The following is a 20,816-nucleotide window of genomic DNA, read 5'->3' as shown; positions in this document are numbered from 1 at the left end:
AAAGGGAAGGAAAGTGGGAAGGAAGGATGGTTACACTGTTCCTGGTAGGTTATGCTGTTCAGCTTCTGGGCATGTGTATGGTACACTCTGACACCATTCTTTTCATATAAAGTTAAAAATAAGATATTCGAAAGTGATCTAATTTTTTTAATTTCTCATTTTTCTAGGTTGAACACAAATGTGGATTTATATCAAAGTTTGCAAAAATTACTAACTGATAAAAAACTTGTGGATTCCCTTGATCCAGAAACAAGGTACCCAGTCATTTCTTTGCGTTGCTTGTGACTGTGACTCTAGAGGTGAGGTTGGGAGACTCTCCCTCAGGGCCTCTGTACTTGCAGCCTCTTCTGTCTGGAATGTTCCTCCCTAGGTATCTTTATGACTCCTGCACTTTCTCTAGGACTCCACTCAAATGGTGTCTCCTCCCAAATCGTTACACAGGGTCAGACTCCACCCTCTGATCCTGATTTATTTTTCTTCATAGCCCTCATTCCTTCCAACGTATCCTATTTGTTTATTTATCCGTCATCTATCTCACCAGACTGCAGGCTCCTTGAGGGCAGGGCTTGGTCTGTTTTGTTCCCAGCTGCATCCTCAGTACCTACACATTCATGGCATGTGGTCGGTGCCCAACTAATGAGTGAACTCCGGTAGACAGTTAATAGTTACGCTTAGCTTTATGCTCAAAGTTCCATAATTGATACTATCAGAAAATATAAGCAAATCGATTTTATCTACTGGGAGGATGTCAAGATGCTTGTAATGATTTGCTTTGGTTCATTAGGCTACATTTATAAATCTGAATCGAAAAGGCCTTACTTCTAAATCAACACATTAGAATATTTGATATAGGAACCTAGGCATCTTATTTCTTTGCTCAAATGCAATTGTCAGTGGAGTAGGGTTTGTCTTTAACCTGCTTATATGTATGCCATAACACAGATTAATTTTTTTCTCATTTATTCCTGTTTTATCTACTTTTTATTGGTGGGACACTTCCTCCGACAACTTGATTCTTTCTGATCCTGTTTCCTTCTCCTATTTTGTCTCCGTACGTGGCTTATTGACCCCAAATGAAGCCATTTTCTATAGGGACCAATTGATGGTTCAGGTTGCTGTTAATCTAACACATGAACAGCATGGTATGTGAGTAGCTCAGTCTTCGAGGGGTTATTGTCACCTGTCTGGCAGGTGTGCAGGAACCTAGTGGTATTTTACTTTATCAGTCCTGATGCTCAGGACACTAGTAAAGCTAGCTGTGTCATCACCGTAGTTTAAGCTTTATCGTTATCTTGCTTTCATTAGCAAAGCAAGGAAAAGTTGAATTCCTATTAATTGTGCCAGATTTATACTGAACTGGTACTGACTTTAAATAACAACAAGCAAATGTAAAAAATAGAAGGTTATTCATAATCTGTATTTACTGAAGATCGACATGCCCCTGTTTGTGTATAAAAATTGTAGTGGACTAGCAGACCATTTTAGATAGAAAGGACTTGTAGTGATAGGATCCATACCACACTTCTAGATATTATTAAAAATGCCAATAGGAATTTTTAAATAATAAAATGATAAATATATTGGGGAAAATAAACTGGGTATAATATCAACAGTCTAGAAAAGAAAAGCAACTTGGAAGTAGGAGAGAAGAAGAATTAGAAGTAATAATTATTGCAGTGTCGTGGCACTTATATATCATTGAGTATTGGCTAGCACCCAGAAATAATTATATTTTGGAACCATTCATATGGCAAAATATAAGACAGTGGCTAAAGCAAAGAATTATAGATTTAATAAACTCTTGTCTGGTAAGTTAATGCACAGAGGAAATGATTTAAATTAACTCGTCATCTTATTCTTAGATTCAATCCTTGAAATACTAGTTCTCTGAGATGTTCAGAAATTTTCTCAGAAGGGTTCCTTCAGTCAGTAAGTTTGGAAATCTGATGTATCAATGTATTTCCCTGCTTGAAGAATTTTAGTAGTTTAGAGTCTCTGAGAAGGCAGGCCATAAAGAAACCTGTTTAACTTGGGGTTTTTCCAAAGCCATTAAAAGCTTTCATGTATGCAAAGAAGATAATCACATTCTCCAGAAGATATAATGGAGGGAAAATTCTAGTTGCAAGAACAGCCAAAGCTGTAACACATGTTGGAATGAACTTAGGAAGGTAGAGGAACTGCGACACACACAACACCTGAGAAGCATGCAAGCGACCGAAATGGAGAAACATGCTGTATTCTTAAGGAAGAAGAAAGCTCAGTAGTGTTTATTACTGTAAGTTTAACGCTATCTAATTAATAAAGAATTTTTTTATTGTTACTTAAAATGATTTTGAAGTCATAGAGAATAAATATGCCAGAATAGGCAGGAAAACTCTTATAAGGAAAAGTACTAAAAAGGGACTTATACCAGACAGTAGAACATATAAAAATGCTGTATTTAAACAGCATTATACTTAAAAATGCCTGAATAGTCAATGAGATCAATGGAAGAATAGAGGAAATTTAGACACAGACAGATATATACACACACACACACACACACACACACACACACACACACACGGTAAGACTATTTGGTACGTGCTAAAAGTGTCATTTCACATCAGTAGGGAAAGACTTGGTTTTCAGGAAATGATGTTAGACCAGTGGATAACCATTTAGGGTAAAAAAAGTAGACTGATTAAAGATGTAAATATTTTTAAAAGAAATTATAAAACTAGTGGTAATCTTGGGATGTGGAAGGTCTTTCTTGGCATGATACAAACTCATACCGCAGAAAGATTCGTTGATTTTTATTATATAAACATTGCAAACTTTGGTATGGCAAAACACTTCCACATTCAAAGTCAGAACACAAGAATGTGAAAAAATGGTTCTTATATGACAAAGGGTTAATATATTAACTATGTTAAGAGAACTTTCAAATTACCTTAAAAAAAGAGGAAAGAAAACCCCCTTATAGAAAAATGGGCAAAAGATTCTCTTTGTGAAACTCTCATTTCACAAAATAAGGAATAGCGACAGATGGCCCTAAACTTGATAGTAGTGTGCCACAGGTGTAACAGTGGCAACAAATGTGAAGTGGGTGGAAGTGCATCTCCAGAATGGAACTGCGGGGTTGGACTTTGGCTTCAGAGCTCGCTAAGCCCTAGTTTTCTCCTTTGTAAAAAGGAAATAAAAAGTACTTCCTAAGAATCATATGAGATGTAAGGAAAATCATTTGTATAAAGTGCTTTGCTCTGTACCTGGCATGAGACCCACCACCATTAAGTAGAAAGTAGAATGAAGCTGCTGGCTGACAAAGTTGAGACAGAATAAGAATAGCACTTCTGGTTTGGGATGATGGGTCCTCTAGTTACGTGTAAGTTGATAAGTCTCTATGGAGGAGCATTTGGTAATATATGTCAATGTGCATAGTTTTTGATTAATTTCTCGGAATTTATCCTAAGGAAACAAACAAGGATTAAAAAATGGAACAAAGATTTTTATTATATTGTGGTTCATGGGAGTGGGAAAATAAAAACATTTGCATTCTCTATGACAATACAAAACAAGCATCAAAAGCCAACTTTTTGAAGTGAAGAACGTTTAAAGACATGGAGAACTGTTCAATGTTTGTGATATAATTTTACAAGAGAAAGCAAGTATAAATGTATACAGTTGGGCCTTAATTATTCTAAATTCTAAATTATTCTAAATATATATTTTATATATATATATAACATTAAAACTAGATTGAAAGGAAATACAAGAATTTTAATAGTCATTATCTTTGATAGGATTAGTGATTTTAAATGTTTCATATGTTTCTGCAATACAGTTTTGTCACATAATAGACCTGTATTGTGTAATATGATAAACATACACTATAAATTTCCATTCAAGGTATATTTGACGTAATAATCAGGAAGGTAAATATATCTATTTTGAAAACTCAAGGAAAGCCAAAAGAGTAGATCAAATATTTGATTATTTCCATTCAATGTTGTTGGTTTTTTTTTTTTAAATACCGTTGACCAAAAAAAAAAAAAAAAAGGTGTTACACTTGAAATTGGTTCCAAGCATGAAGCAGGAGTAAAAAGAAAGAAAACAATTCTCATTAGCCAAGAAAGTCAGCGTCCAGCACAGCATCAAAGGATTTAATATTCTAAATAGCTGCTACTAGCTGGAAGAAAAACTGAAAATCTCACGCAGAGGGCCTTTGAAAAATTGTCCAAATATAAAACCTGTTTTATGTTTTTAATTATTAGGATTTGGATCGAGTTGAAATAAATAAGTAATTATTATGGTGGCTTTCACAGGTTTGTTCTCTCTGAATAAAGGAATAAGCTCTTACATGACGAGCCAATCGTAATCGTCAGTCAGATGGATGTTTTGCCTGACTTCTGAGGATATTAAGATCCTTGTTTAAAACAAAGTGTGTGTGTGTGTGTGTGTGTGTGTGTTTTGAAAAAACTTTTGGCAGTGAGGCTCAAAAAGACTGATTTATTTAACAAAAAACCACAATTTTTTTTGTTAGTAATTTTTATTACCTGTTATAACCTGGGGCTCATTTCATTTATAGGCGAGTGGCTGAACTGTTTATGTTTGATTTTGAAATTAGTGGAATCCATCTAGACAAAGAAAAGGTACATCTTTTCTCTGTTTTTTTGACTCTTCCTGTTTTACTAACATTTAGCTGATATCATTAGTGCTACAGTCCTTGTATATATTGCTTGAATTTGCATACTGCAAACATGTGCAGGTCTTTTTATCTGTTATGAAATTCTTCTATAGATTGTATTTGAATGTAGCCCTCTCTCTGGAAGTTGGCCTATCGCACCATGATAATTCAGAATTAAGAAAGACTTGAGCCAAGTGGAGTGTTTTAGGTATCATGAAATTAGGATGAGATAGGCAATATCAGGAAAGACTGCCAAGTGAATGGGAAAGCTGATGTCATTGAAGATGGGTAGTACAGAGAATATCATTAAGACCTTACGTAAGTGTATTGATTTATATTATATGTGTGTTTGACAGATGCAGCAAGCATAGATTACACAGTGTTTACACTGGGATGGAGGGCCTTCTACCTAGTCCAGCCCCTTCATTTTACAGATGTGGAAACAAGACAAAGTGATTTGTTCAAGTTGCCATCCTAACTCACAAACGGCCAATGTTAGTTCTTAAAATTTCTAACACTGGCCAGTGTTCTTTCTAGCGCATAACTTCCTGAGAAACCAAGTGCCTCATTTCAGTTTTAAATTCAGAGTTGGAAGAACAGGAGAGACTTGACACCATTGGAAGTTCAGCCTGCCCCCCAGTCTCCCCAACTCCCCTGCAGTCTAGACTATTATGACTTTTTGTTTATTTGTTTTAAACAGTAATACATTTTTCCTAGTAAATATGGTAGAATTAAACCACTTACCTATGAAGAGATTAAGTTATCAGAATATGTTGAAAGTAGAAGGTAGGGCCTTGGGAATATGTATCACATACAGTAGATGTTACCATGTTGATAGGTGCCGAGTTTGAGTAATGCTGGAACCCTCACACATCTGATGTGTCTGTGTGGTGTTAAAGGCTCAGCGTGTGATTCTGGTCTGACCCTGAGCCAGGACGTGCCTTCCCAGCGGCCCGTGAGGCTTATGGGCTCCACTGTAAACTCAAATTGCATAAAGTGACCACATTTGCCCCCTTCCAAATCAGTTCTTCATTAATACTTCTCTGTAAAATAAAATTTTGGAGTGAGTTGTATTCTTTTCCTTCCTAATATTCTCATATCTTCTCACCAAGTCTTTGCATTGTTCCTACGGTCCTGCATCTGTCTGCATCCTAAAAGCAAATCATAACACCTGGGCTGTTCTTAAGGCCTCTGTCTTCCTAACAGTCATTATATTTAACATCAACTGAGCACTTGCTATTTTAAATCATATGTTTCTCATCAAATCTTCACAACAACTTTGAGCTTGGTGCTACTATTACTTCTGGCTTTTTTAGATGAAGAAACCAAAGCTGTAGAGGTTGTGGGAGGTTATTTTGTAAGCCAGACAGACTCCAGAGCCTGCATGGCCAGCATGTCACCATCCTGCTGGTCAGTCTTCCCTGTCTGTGAACATTGGATTAGTTTTCGTAAAGCATTGATTTGTTACTTTCCTGCCCAGAATCGTCCTGTGGACTTCCCATAGTCTAGTGAACTAGCGAAGTTAACGTGTAACAGAGAGCTCACACTCGTGGCTGTGCTCCGGCTGTCAGCCCCTCATACACAGTGTCCTCCCCGGTGTGTGGTGCGCAGTCCTCCTAAGCCTGCTCACCAGGTTTCCCTGGCCGAAATCCCCATGAAGGCTTCGTCCTCACGCCACATTGTCTGTGAAGCTTTTATCCGTCCCCCAGGTGGCATTTTGTATTCATCTGAATGCACTTTACTTATTTCACTCATGTGGCATTCTTTTTTACCTCTTGCTGATGCTGCTGCTGTTATTGTTGTGTTGCTTATCTAAATTCTAGGCTTACAAAGGATCGAGAACATGGATCATGTTTTTTTAATGCATATTAGTTTTGGACTCAATAAAAGTATTGAGTGAACGTATGACAAATCATAATAATGCTAGCTATCATCAAGTTTGATATCTTCAGAAGGAGGGTTGCTAGTCGAGAATCCAGGTGAATAGTTTTAGTTTTTATGTATCCTCATGAAGGATGCTTTTGAAACTTTGCTGACAAATAATATAGGTTCAACTTCACCAGCATAGACATTGCCGCTTTTATCTAACATACTATCACAGTGTAGCTCCTTTTTCCCAGTGAGCAGCTCCCTGGGGAACCCATCAATATTGAATATGCAAGTAAAGTAAACCTGCGCAGTGTTTCCCTTGTAACTGCCATGTCTGTTCTCAAAGGTGCTCCACTAGGACAGAATATAAAGTAGACATGTTCCATTTTTCAAAAGAGAGACTGTGAAATAAACCCACCAACAAAATCTATAAATCGTCAAAGCCTATATTCTTTCCAGTTGGTTTCTTATTTAATTAATTAATTAATTAATTTTTTTTTGAGACAGAGTTTCACTCTTGTTGCCCAGGCTGGAATGCAATTGGGCAATCTTGGCTCACTGCAACCTCCACCTCCCGGGTTCAAGTGATTCTTCTGCCTCAGCCTCCTGAGTAGCTGGGATTACAGGCACGTGCCACCATGCCGAGCTAATTTTGTATTTTTATTAGAGACGGGGTTTCTCCATGTTGGTCAGGCTGGTCTCAAACTCCCAACCTCAGGTGATCCACCCACCTCAGCCTCCCAAAGTGCTGGGATTATAGGCGTGAGCCACCACACCCAACCCTAATTTTTAAGGTCTCATACAAATATAAGTTTAAAATTAATAGAAATGTTTATTTTTAACATTATTTAATAACACAAATTTCACAGAATTTTTGAAGAGTTCAGATTATTGTACATTTCATTGTTACCACAGAATGATGAAGTGATATGCCTGACAGCTCATTGAAGTTGGCGTGAACTCAGTTTTGATTTTTCCAGAGATTTTATCAGTTGATAAAATCTTCAAAGTAGTTAATTTTATCACTTTTTTTTTTCAAAGTAAAAGTTTTGAAGAAAATTTTGGAACTGTAATGTGATTTCAAAATCTCGTTCATCTTTTTTGTTATTCTACTTGTTACCATTAGGTGGTGATAAATGGCCATATCAGAAACAAATTGAGCAAAGAGAAATCTGGACTGTAAAGAAATGGGAGTCTCCGAAAACTTTTTTCCATGAAATTTGAATTTTCTATATTGAAATTCTGGGGATATTGATATATAGTCAATTTTTTCAGCGTCTTATCAAGCATACCTCTACATCATCTATGTTTATCTTTAAAGAGTATGTTAGTATTGTGGCTTAATCATTTTTTAGAACACAGAACAGTTTAGAACCTGTTAATTGCTGTCTCCCCTCCCAGAAAGATTTGTATACACTTTCACCCGAAGCCCAACATGAGCCCAGTGCAGAGCCTGTCTAGTTTTTTAGCAACCAGTAACTGATAGTTCAGCCCTTCTCCAGTCAACCTGACTATTATGTGGATTCTAGTTTATATTTCATCTTAAAGCATTTATGGCAACCCCTTTGCTAATACACGTTTTCTCAGGTGATTGTGTGTTACAAAGGTTAAAGCTAGGCGAATGTGCCGGCACCATCCACGTCCTCATCACTGACCATTTGAGGGCCTGGCAGGAACGAGGACCGTGTGCCACATGACAGGGACACAGAGTAGAAGACAGGACGACAGGACCATGCCCTGGGGCTCCGGTCTACTTCTTGGACTTAACCGTATCATTCTGTAGCAGCTCAAGCACATGCAAAATCAGAACTTTTTTCCCTCCCGAGACAGGGTCTCACTTTGTTGCCCAGGCTGTAGTGGTGTGATCGTAGCTCACGGAAGCCTTACCTCCTGGGCTCAAGTGGTCCTGCTGCCTCAGCCCCACAAAGGGCTGGGACTGCAGGTGCGTGCTACCACCCCCGGCCAAAATCAGAACTCTTAAAATGTGCTTCCCCACTTCTGGAGGCTCACCACACTTTTGCAAAGAACTGTATTTTTTTCGAGACAGAGTCTCCCTCTGTCTCACAGGCTGGAGTACAGTGGTGCGATCTCGACTCATTGCAACCTCTGCTTCCTGGGTTCAAGCGATTCTCGTGCCTCAGTCTCCCAAGTAGCTGAGATTACAGGCACGCATCACCACGCCCAGCTAATTTTTATATTTTTAGTAGAGATGGGATTTCACTATGTTGGCCAGACTGGTCTCCAACCCCTGACCTCAAGTGATCTGCCCTCCTCGGCCTCCCAAAGTGCTGGGATTACAGGCGTGAGTCACTGCACCTGGCATGTGATTTTTAATGTTGTTAGTTTCAACAATTCGTTATGTAACCTAGACATAAAATAGAACTAGAAGTTATGTAAACCTTAAAAGTATAGAAACATCAAAACCATAGTATGATCTTTTCGTTAGAATATTAAATATCTGTTAAAAGTAAAATTAATATATTATTTATAAAATATAGTAATATATTCATTTTACTAACATATTTAGTATTTTATTAAATGATAACAATGTATATGTTGATTTGACATCTTTATATTTTGCTTATTAAATTGTGAAATATTAATTCAAAATGCCTTGAAATAACTTTTACTCCTCCTGCATACAGCGTAAAAGAGCAGTGGACCTCAATGTTAAAATCTTGGATTTGAGTAGTACATTTCTTATGGGAACCAATTTTCCCAACAAGATTGAGAAGCATCTCTTACCAGAACACATTCGTCATAACTTTACGTCTGCTGGGGATCATATCATCATTGATGGTCTCCACGCAGAGGCACCAGATGACTTGGTATGTATGTTTCATTCTCTTTGTTGTTTAGGTCCCATCTGTGTGTTGCTACTGTTTTAACCCAAAATTCAGTGATAATATAACAGTATCCTTAAAAACTTTTTAGCATTACTAAGCCCTAAAAATTTAACTTGTGGAATTATTAATGCCATAAACACTTAAAAGAATGAAACTGATTTAATTACTTATATTTCATACAAGACTTCTTATTTTTAAAGTATGATTAATAGCAGCATTGACTGACATTCTAGACTACAGAGACTTTTACATTCATGCAGCCTTACTTCTCCTGGTTAAGACGCTGTATAGCATAGAGATCCATGCACTGGGTAGAGGTTTGTCCGGCCGTACCTCAGAACAGTGCCCTAGAGCTGCAGTCACGTATGCTGTTGCATCCCATGCTATTGTATGACTCTGGAAGCTTTATCGCCTTGTTTAGACCATTGCTTTATCTTGAAAGCAGTGATCATCTGCAGATAAAGTGGTGAGCAGGAGCCTGTGTTATTGTCGCATAGGACTGTGTCGTGGTATTTATAGCCTTCACCATTTACTTTTTAAATGTAGGTGCGAGAAGCTGCTTATAAAATTTTTCTGTATCCCAACGCTGGTCAGTTGAAATGTTTAGAAGAATTGCTCAGCAGTCGAGACCTTCTGGCAAAGCTGGTGGGGTATTCCACGTTTTCCCACAGGGCTCTCCAAGGAACGATAGCTAAAAATCCAGGTAAGCCTGTTTATCCAACATTCCAGAGCCAAAATATAAGTTTTATGGAAACCGAGCACAGTTTTAAAATAACAGCTGTAAATTAGTGTTCTATTTTTTTTTTTTTTTTTTTTTTTTTAGATGGAGTCTCGCTCTGTCACCCAGGCTGCAGGTGCAATGGCGGGGATCTCAGCTCACTGCCTCAGGTTTTACGCCATTCTCCTGCCTCAGCCTCTAAGTAGCTGGGACTACAGGCATCATCCAACTTCGCCCGGCTAGTTTTTTGTTTTTTTTAGTAGAGATGGGGTTTCACTGTGTTAGCCAGGATGGTCTCGAATCTCCTGACCTCGTGATCCACCCGTCTCGGCCTCCCAAAGTGCTGGGATTACAGGCTTGAGCCACCGCGCCCGGCCTAGTGTTCTATTTTTAATACATGCAGAGAACCATTTATAGAGATTTTCTATGTATTTTTATAGGAACCATTTTTAAATAGAGCAAATAATTTGGCATCTATTCTGTCCAACCAAAGAACTTTATTTTATGTGAATGTTGAGAGTAAAATCATAACCTAAATTTTCATTTTGATGTTAGTCTAAATTGTTTTCATTTTAACTCAATTAGTTTCTGTGCTCCATTTGACCAGATTGGTTAGAATTAGGGTGAGAGAATGAAAGATCAGTATTTTACTGAGGTTGAGATTAATTATAGGTTAGGTCATGTAAAAAACACACAGTCAGATAGGCCTGCTTTTCAGAGGGAAGAGTCCTGCTTAGGAAGGTTTGTGCGGGGTGAGGTGTTACGGAAGCGTGTCGTTGGGTTTGTCATAAACTGCCTTGTGCTATGTTGAGTTCCTTATGATTCATAATGTCTAAGAGAAAATGTTACACAATAATATAAATGTACATAATACGTTTTTTCAAAAGCATTTATTAACTTACAGTTTTAATTTAGGTGGTGAGTCAGGAGTAGGGTGGCCATGATAGTGGAGCTGCGTGAGACTTAAGGTCTTGGCAGTGAAGTTGCAAGACTTAGTGAGGATGAGGGGAGGAGGAGGCAGTGTGGTGGGCCCCCTGGGGTTCTAGTTGTATATCTGGTTAGACATTCCACTCACGGACAGAGGGGACACTAGGGGCAGATCACATCCTGAATCCTCGCTTATCTTGATTCCTTCTGTGCTTATCCCTTCTCACCCTAGCATGTTCTTCTCTTCTCCAGAGTTCTCTAAATGCACTCCATCTTGCTTCCTACTCTTTCATAAACAGCTGTTTCCCTTGACTTGTCAAGGCTCTCGGTTAAGCCACAGGCGTGTGTCACTCATCGCGGCCTGGGTTCCCTTGCTCATGTCACTCTCCTACAGAGAGCAGCTTTTTTTCCTAGTCTACCTGTTAAAATCTTACCCCGTTTTTTTAGTGCTCAGCTCAAAACTCCTCTTTCATGAAGTTTGTTAAACTTTTTCACTTTCCTTGGACTGCTTTGTCCCTAAACCCTTAAAACACTTATAATTTGGTTCATATAATCGAAGCTCCTAAACAGATATAATATGTATGTTATGTATTAAATGTGTGTTTTTAGTGTATGTCTTTTCTTTTTTTGTAAGTATCAGTTTGGTGGAAAGTATGTTTTTCTGTAGTCGCTGTTGTCAACAGTTTGCTTATAATAGTACCATATTTTTATTTTATATTTATATAAAATAATAGTATTAGAATATCATTCAGTGCTTACTCTGTTGTTATCTCATTTCCTTCCTCTGCAGCTTTGTGAAGTAGGTATTTGTGTTCATGTCACAGATAAGGAATCTAAGGTTAGGTTATATTGCTAAAATGTGGCAGAACTGAAGCCTAAACACATATTCTACATTTATGGTTTTCCATAGGCTGCTTGAGACCTAATGCCCTATGTTTGATATCATCTACATCCCATTTGTGTTTATTAATTCAGCAGATATTTACTCATTGCCCACTATATGTCAGATACTGTTCTCGGTCATGGTGTATAAAGCAGAACAAAATTCCTATCATTATGCCGTTTACATTCTTGTGAGCAAGGGAAGACAGTTAAGAATGAAATGAGTAGATAAAGTATGTGGTGTGTTATTAGTTAATACAAGCTGTGGAGAAACGGAACAGGGAAGGGGATAAGGAATGTGGGCTTGTAGGCTGGTGCTGGAGTTTTAGAGAGTGTTGTCGGAGGGCTCACTGAGAACGTGGCGTGTGAGCACGCTCTTGACAGGCACAGGCGTGAGGCTGTGGCTCTCGGGGGCAGGAAGGTTTCGCACAGAGTCACGGGCAAGTGCTAAGGTCTTGAGGCAGAAAAATGCCTGCCACGTTTGAGGAGGGTGGAGTGGCTGAAGCGCAGTGTGTGCAAGGAGGGTGGCCAGAGGTGGGAACGGGCTGACAAGGGGCAGCATTAAGTAGAGACGACGCGAGTGCCACAGGTCGCTGTGCGGGTTGGGGCAGAGGAGTGAGAGATGTGACTCCAGTGCTCATGGTGAGAGTCAGTGCTGCTGCTCCTGAGAGAAGACTGCAGCAGGGCCAGGGTGGAAGACGGCCTGTTTAGATGCTGTTTTGCAGTAACTATGATGAGAAATGTTGGCATCTTGACCAGGTAGTAGCAGAGGAGGTGGTAAGATGTGATCAGATTCTGGGTACATGGTATTTGGAAGAGGGAGCCAACATTTTTGACCTAAGCAACTCGAAAGAGTGAGTTACTACTGTTAACTAAGATTAGGAGGACCGGGAACTTGGTTCGGTTCAAGTTAAGTTGGAGACACCAAATGAGGTTCACGTGGCCAAGTTGAGTAGGCAGTTAGATAGTGTGGAGTTCTGAGCTTCAGATGTAAGTTTGAACCTCTAAAATGAGACTCTGAGACCACTAAGAGAGTGAACTTAAAGAACAAGTCCAAGGACTGCGCTCTGGGGCCTTCAAGTTTAAGAGGCCAGGCATGTGAGGAACTGCTAGTTAACGCTGCCAGATGTAACGGCCAGTAAGGGAGGTGGAAAGTGATCACAGCGTGTGGTCCTGGAGGCCACGCAGAAGGTTTGTCTACAGGAGAAGGGAGAGATCAGCTGACTCATGCTGTGGCCAGGTCAGATGTGAGGAGGGCTGGGCATGACCACTGGCTCTAGCAGCGTGGAGCTCACTGGACCTGCAGCACCCAGCGCCAGATTCCGTGACTGGCAGGTCAGCCTTGTGCACTAAGTGCTTGGTGTGCTGATGTACTGGCAGGGGGCTGCTGTGCACATCATCACGTAAGATGTGCCCTGGGTCCTTGAGGATTTAAAGCCTAGTTGAGGAGCCGGATATATGCATATAAAAAGATAAATGTTAATACAGGTTGGCACGTTTTCCGTGCTGATAGAGTAGTACAGACAAAACAATGCTGTGGGATGTAAGAGCTCGGGGCGTTTGTCGGATGCGGCTGTGGCTGTTGAAGGCACCCTGAGGGAAGTGAAACCGTCCTGCGCAGTGTCAGGGTGAGCCCTCCGCAGAGCAGAGGGAGACAGGAAAGGCTGACTGAGGCTAAGCGGGCATTCGTGTGGACGGTGAATGAGGAGGTAACTGCGGTGAGGCACTTAGTGATTTTCAGGGGGTTTCAAACTCAGTCTTAATATGACAGTTCTCTAGGGACACTAATTGAGGCAAGCCAGGGGCAGTGTCTCACACCTGTAATCTCAGCATTTTGGGAGGCCGAGACAGGCAGATCACTTGAGGTCAGGAGTTTGAGACCAGCCTGGCCAACATGGTGAAACCCCGTCTCTACTACAAATACAAAAATTAGCTGGGCACGGTGGCGGGTGCCTGTAATCCCAGCTACTTAGGAGGCTGAGGCAGGAGAATCGATTGAACCCCGGGAGGCAGAGGTTGCAGTGAACCAAGATGGCACCTCTGCACTCCAGCCTGGGCAACAGAGCAAGACTCTGTCTCAAAAAAAAGATTAATTGAGGCAGATTCTTCACATGTAAAATGACTGGAAGAATAAGATGGATGAATGTTAAAAGAGGGTTATTAAGAGATAAAACGTATGCAAGCATACAGAGGGATTCATTTCAATACAGTTTGGTATGGCACCTGGAATATAATCCTAAAATGAGATTCCTTGTTGACTAAATAATGTCTTTGTTCCCCCAAAATTCCAATTGTTGTTTCATATGGCACATGAGCCAGTGTTTTCAGAATTCGTATACACAGGACTTGTTAAGTATTGGCAGTGGCAAGAAACCTCATGGTTTGGGTTTAGGTTAACCACCGTTAATTATTTCCTTAGCCTTTTATTTCACTGAAAAGGAGGTAACTTAAACTGAAGAGAGGGCAAGAAACTTAAAACTGTATAAAAGATTATCTGGAAAATATAAACATAGTGTTTGTCGTGAGCTAAAATACATATGAAAGCTCTGTATACATAAGTCAGTGATAAAAAGTGCTACATTAAAAAATACTCATAAAACATTTCTTCTTATGGGAAACGGTGATAATCCTACTACACTGCCTTTATGGGTTTGTAGATTATGACAACTATAGCAGAAGTATTTTAATAAAAGTACTTTAAAAATTCTATCGGAAGTTAAAATTTATTTTTCTTATTTTGCTTTTTTTTTCATATTTATCCTGAATAGATTATTCTACAGTTGTATATAAAAATAAAATTGTTATCAAGAAAAACATTGATTTTAAGAAATTTATTTCAGTGCATCATACTTCCATACTGCGCCTATTTTTAATGAATAAAGCAGAGTCTAGATATCTCTTTAAAACTTTGAAAACATCAGACATGTCTAAGAACATTTTTTCTTACACATAGGAATGGATAGAAACACTTTGAAATTTGGGACTTTTTTCTTTAGCTTCCAATTAACTCGTTTTTTTTTTGAGATGGAGTCTCACTCTCTTGCCCAGGCTGGAGTACAGTGGCACGATCTGGGCTCACTACAATCTCTACCTCCTGGGTTCAAGCTCTTCTCCTGCCTTAGCCTCCCATGTAGCTGGGACTACAGGCGTGCACCACCACGCCTGGCTCATTTTTGTATTTTTGGTAGAGACGGAGTTTTACCATGTTGGCCATGCGGGTCTTGAACTCCTGACCTCAGGTGATCCACCCCCCTCAGCCTCCCAAAGTACTGGGATTACAGGTGTGAGCGACTGTGCCTGTCCCATTAACTCTTTTAATTTGGGGATATAATCTGAGGCTGTGGATTATTAGTATGCCAATTTAATTTTTTTCTGATTAAAAGACCATCACCTAGAAGTATTTACTATATATTTGGTATATGTTAGTAGCTCTACTTTCCTTTGAAAATCGTCACTTTAAGGGAATTGTGGTATATAGATTATGATCATCATCTAATAATTCTAACAGATATGTTCATTTTATTTCACATAATTGAAGATATTTTCTTTTGGATTTCATTTTAGAGACTGTCATGCAGTTCCTTGAGAAACTATCTGACAAACTTTCTGAAAGGTTAGTTTTTATTCTACTATTTAGTTTTTTGGTTATATGTTATTTAGTCATTTTAAAGAAGACTTGATTTATAAAAAATTAGGAAGTGACCTAGAATATAAGTTTTGGCATATTGGACCAGACCTGTCTCACTATGAGACATAATTTGAAAGGCCATAGTTGTCTTCCTTCATGTGCCATTCTTGAAAACATAGACTGTCCCCTTTCATTAAACAATTGTTTTTAGAAATTCATCTTTCATTTGCACTTTAAAAATCTTTACCAAAATGTTTTTGAAACTATTTTAACTTGTGCCATGAATTTTATGACAAGTTCATAAAGTAGTATTTCTCTTCTTTTGGCCTAAATACAGGAGGCTTGTGGATGTGGTGTCTTTTTGATTTTGTGTAGTATTTTAAGAATGTTCTGTCTCAGCGTTTGTAATTTCAGGCTGCAGTGTTTTACTGCCTTTGGTGTGTCCGTTTGTTTCATATACGTTGAGTGTCCCTTATCTGAAATGCTTAGGACCACATATGTTTTGGATTTCATTTTGGGGGGGAAATTTGGAATATTTGCATATATGTAATGAAATACCTTGGGGATGGGACCCAAGTCTAAACACGAAATTCATTTATGTCTCATATACACCTTATACACATAGCCTGAAGATAATTTTATACAGTGTTTTTAATAATTTTGTGCCTGAAACAAAGTTCTGGCTGCAACTCATCACGCGACATCACATGTGGAATTTTCCACTTGTCCCATCATGTCAGTGCTGAGAAAGTTTCAGATTTTCAGATTAGGGAGGCTCAACCTGTATTCCCGCCTCCCCTGCCCCTCCCCTGCTCAGTGCCTTCACTCATGCACTTGCCCTTCACTGGCCCTCTTCCAGGACTTAGTTGAGAGGCAGCACACCTTTAGGTACTAAGGATTCTAGGAAGAAGCAGTCATGGTTTGTAAAAAAGGATGGTGTTTCCTCTTGCTCTCTTGTGATGCTGTCTAAAATTTTGTTTGCCTTTTTTGGCTACACCAACACATTGGATCTTGGCTCACATTTCTGTTTTGGACTATAAACTCATGCCTTGGAACTCATTCCTCTCTAGTTTGGATTATGTTTATAAATTCTAAAATTTTCTTTTAATAATCCTGGTGAACCACTGTGTCTTTGATACAATAAAGAGGGTTAATTATGCACATATTGAGGATTTATGCTGCTTTACTCAGTTAAGTGTTAGTAGTCTTTCTCTACATAGCTGTAGATTTTTTGAGCAAGCATAGCTTCATAATTTTACAGGTATATATAGGAGTTAGGAGTTAATTCCAATATACATGTCATATTCTACAAATATTAAATACTTATTTAATTATTGACCAGCTAGAGTTTTTCTATAGGGGAAAAATGACTAGAAATCTTAAATGTAGCCAATGATAAAATTCCTTTCTAAAGTTAATTTGTTTAGTCTCTTTAAAAAGGTATAGCAAAAAGTAGTGACTTAGTAGTGATTTAAAGTTTGCTGATTAATGCTTTGCATATTTGTAATGACATTGCTAGTTTTTCTAAGCTTTAGGACTCTTGAGGCATATATCCACCATGCTGCTTTTTAAGGTAGAAATTGAATATGCTGCTTTATATGTTGTTATTTCTCATGACACTTAGGTAAAATTTGGATTAATAATGATTTACATGTGCACTACTAATTATATCTAATCTTCTTATGAATATTGGAATGTAACATAAGCAAGCTAGTCCTTCCGTAATGTAATTATTAAAACTTTGTCCTAACAAGTAATGATAAACCTGTTTTATAGAACTCTAAAAGATTTTGAGATGATACGAGAGATGAAAATGAAACTGAATCCTCAAAATTCTGTAAGTATGTTGGAATATTTTTATTATAGACAGTCTGTCAGCTGAAATCCGTATCTCTTGGTTCAGGGACTTTCTTGTGATAGGCTAGAGGTCCATTTAGTCTTGTTTCTGATCCTCAGTTTTGGTGAATAAAGATGTTGAAATATTTGATTCTTATGTCCCAAACTGATGTTGCCTGTACATACAGCATTTTTGTTGAGGAGTTGATGTATTTTGTGTAAATACACTAACACAATGTGTATATATTCATGCAAAGACTGCTTTCATTCTGTGGAATGTTGGCTTCTCAGTTTGAAGCAGACTTTAAGGTGTCTCAGTGGAGGCTTGATCTGGCAGGTGGCCATTTTAACCATCAGTGTTAACATTGCAGTTCATTTGCTTATTTGTTTGCTAATTCATGATGCCTAGTTGAGTCGGTCAATATTTGACTGACAAAGTATACCACATTCTAAAAACACTTAAGTGTTGTTTTCAATCATATGATTGTATGATCTTCCTTATGTGGTCCAACAGTATAGACAAGTGTTATTATGGCCAGAATGCTGCCCAGGTGATTAGGGGAGTACCCTGAAAAGTGTCGAGATTCCAGATATTAGGACTCATTCCCATTTGGTTCTAGGGCACTACAGGATTGCCGGGGTTGTCTACACCATTCTTTTCCAAATGCTGTTGTTAGTTCTTGACTTAGTTGCTGCTGCCAGAGCCATAGTCATAAGGAAGATTTAGGGAAATGGGCCTTGCAGATTTACAAACTGTTTACTAGCTTCCCAGATATAGCCAGTAGGAAACAGATTAATCTCATTAAACTCAGTGATGTGTAGAGTAGCATGTCAGTCTGTTAATTTATGGAGGGAGCTGTGTCTAGCAAAGTAACTAGTGTTAGTCATCTGCACACCTTGGCCTGGTAGGTAGTCTCATTTGGGAGACTAAATAATAGATAAGAATTTAGTTTGGTGACTATAGAAACAGAAAAATAAAAAATAAAATGTGTGGCCAAAAGCTAATTCAGTAAAAGTGAATATGACTTTAAACTGTTATCTGTAGACACATGTATATAGCTTATGGATATGATTATTCTGCAGATATTTGTGAAATGCCCAGTCTCCTCATGAAGTCCCTGTTTTTGTGAATGGTGCCACCATTCACCCTGCTGTTCTAATCAGGGCCTGTACTTAATCCAGACCAGTGGTTCTCAAAGTGTGGTTCCTGGACCAGAAGCAGTAGTATCACATGGAAACTTGTTAGAAATGCAAATTCTTGAGCCCCACTTCAGACCCACTGAATCAAAAACTGGGGCGAGCTCCACAATCTGTGTTTCAACAAGCATCTCCAGGCACTGCACACTGCCCTCCCCCTTAATCATTTGTTAGTTCCTGCAGATTCTCCCGTCCTGTGAACTCTTGTGTCTTCTCCTGTACCCATTGCCATAGCCTGGGTTGGGATAATTATTCTCACCCAGATGGTAACTGGGAATGCCAAACTGGTTTCTAGCCTTTTGTTCTTGCTCTACTCAAAGCCATCTTGGATTCAGACAGTTTAACCATGGTTTTAGCCCAGTGTTAGGAGTAGAATTGGTTGTCAACACTTATTTGAACTATGAATGAATAATAAATGAAGGAATTGCCACCAGAGGGATTTGTCTAAAAAGCAGATCTGATCTTCTCACTCTCTTGTTTATAATTCTTCAGTAGCTCCCGGTTATTCTCTGATTTCCCTTCCTACTGCCCTGCTGCTCCCGCCAAGCCCTCATGATTTGGCCCTTGCCTGCTTTTCTAGCTTCATCTTCTGCTGCCCCTCCAAGCCGAGGCTGTGTTCTTTGCTCTCTCCTAATAACTGCAATGCTCATGTGATCTCTATTCACTTCGTTTTGCTTTCTTTCCTTGCTTTGCTTTCTTTGATTCTTTAATTTGAATTACTATTTACGTACTGGCCACATGAATATGGCATGGTTGGCAGCTTCCAGTCATTTACAAACACCACCTACAGGAATGCCTTTCCCCCTTTCTCATCTGAATTAACTGCTCCTATCATAAAACTCAATTCAGGCTTTGCCTTCTCGAGAACATTTCCTAACCTTCCGCTGTGATTTAAATACCCTTCTCGTGGACTGTGTTTTACATGGCACAATGTGGACATGACATGCTGTCCTCTGATTGTTGAGTCACTTGCCTTTCTACTGCCTAAGCTATCATCCTCTTGCCTTTGCCTCATTACAGCCTGCACTCTGTCTGCATCTAGCAGATAGTAGATAATCATCTGTTAGAGAAAATGTGTGCCAAGACCTGAACACTGTGGGGCCAGGATTCCATGGACACAGTCCCTGCCCTTCAGGCACTCATGGGGAGAAAGAAAATAAGCCTACACGTATCTTAGGTTGTCATACATCCCTTGATACAAGTATTACCGTGGAATATGGGAAATAACACCTTGTTATTGGAGGAGATTATGCCTAAACTGAAATGTTAAAGGATAATGGTACTGAGGAGAGCAGCTAACATTTATTGAGCCCTTACTCAACGCCAGATACTCTACTTAATAGTTTAAGTACATTCAGCAGTCTTATTTGGGAGGTACTGTTGATTCTTTCAACAAGTATTTACTGAGTGATTACCCTGTGCCCACTGTTCAGGGTACAGGAATGTAATAGGGAGGGATACAAACAAAGTCCCTGTCGTCATGCAGTTTATGGTCTGGTATGGATTGGAAACTTGAGCCCAGGCAGTCTGTCTTCACAGCCTGGTCTCTTAACCACTCTCTTGTCCACCTGGAGACCTAGAAGGAGGACAGTTCATTCAAGTATTCAAGCTTTCCCTTCTTTCAGTATTATATACCAGTCATCAGAAGCAACTAGTACTGTAGTACTTCTTTATGACATATTTTCTTTGCCAAGATTAGAGTTAATTCTGCCTGGGTTACACTTTAAATTGTTGCTTTCATTTTTGATACCTACCCAAAGCTTCTTGCTTAGATTTAGAAAGAACCTTAATCTTACCTTTAGTACACTCATCTTACCTGCAGTATGTTTTATGGATTAATACATGGGTTACATTTTGGGAAAAATTTCATTATGGCTAATATAATTCATTAATGTTTACTTTTGTTAGATTCCACTTTAGAATGACATTTCTTTGCCTTTTCCCAGATTCCGTAGGTCTTATTTATACCTTGCTCTCCTTTGATTACAGGGAAGTCAAAATAAGGAGCCAGGTATTTTCTGCCAAGCTATCAGTTTTTTAAGGGATTCTATAAAATTGCTCTGATTTACATGAACAGTAGCTGGTTTACATTCTATAAACTGGCCACGTTGCTGATAAAAACTGAGAAAGAGTCAGTAGCTTTCCTTAACAGTGAATTATTCCGTTGTAGGAAGTAATGCCTTGGGACCCCCCCTACTACAGTGGTGTGATTCGTGCAGAAAGGTAAGTTTTTCAAGAAATACCCAT

General features: G+C 38.9%; 1 protein-coding gene across 5 annotated transcripts in view; it reads left to right on the top strand.

Moving 5' to 3' along the window:
• The window catches only part of MIPEP (mitochondrial intermediate peptidase), a 213,321-nt gene that overhangs the window by 10,055 nt on the left and 182,450 nt on the right, over nucleotides 1-20,816 (top strand). For all 5 annotated transcript variants that reach the window (XR_004178620.1, XM_021929491.2, XM_003913672.5 and 2 more), the window contains exons 4-10: nucleotides 168-254; nucleotides 4,568-4,631; nucleotides 9,181-9,363; nucleotides 9,928-10,084; nucleotides 15,473-15,521; nucleotides 17,313-17,373; nucleotides 20,740-20,792. Coding sequence is in view for 4 of the 5 variants with exons in the window: in XM_021929491.2 (XP_021785183.2) it covers nucleotides 168-254; nucleotides 4,568-4,631; nucleotides 9,181-9,363; nucleotides 9,928-10,084; nucleotides 15,473-15,521; nucleotides 17,313-17,373; nucleotides 20,740-20,792 (654 nt within the window). In the remaining variant the exon portion in view is untranslated. The remainder of the gene's footprint in view (nucleotides 1-167; nucleotides 255-4,567; nucleotides 4,632-9,180; nucleotides 9,364-9,927; nucleotides 10,085-15,472; nucleotides 15,522-17,312; nucleotides 17,374-20,739; nucleotides 20,793-20,816) is intronic.

Source organism: Papio anubis, chromosome 15 (assembly GCF_008728515.1).
Source record: "Papio anubis isolate 15944 chromosome 15, Panubis1.0, whole genome shotgun sequence".
Taxonomy (NCBI): Eukaryota; Metazoa; Chordata; class Mammalia; order Primates; family Cercopithecidae; genus Papio; species Papio anubis.
This window is presented reverse-complemented; position numbering and strand designations above follow the sequence as displayed.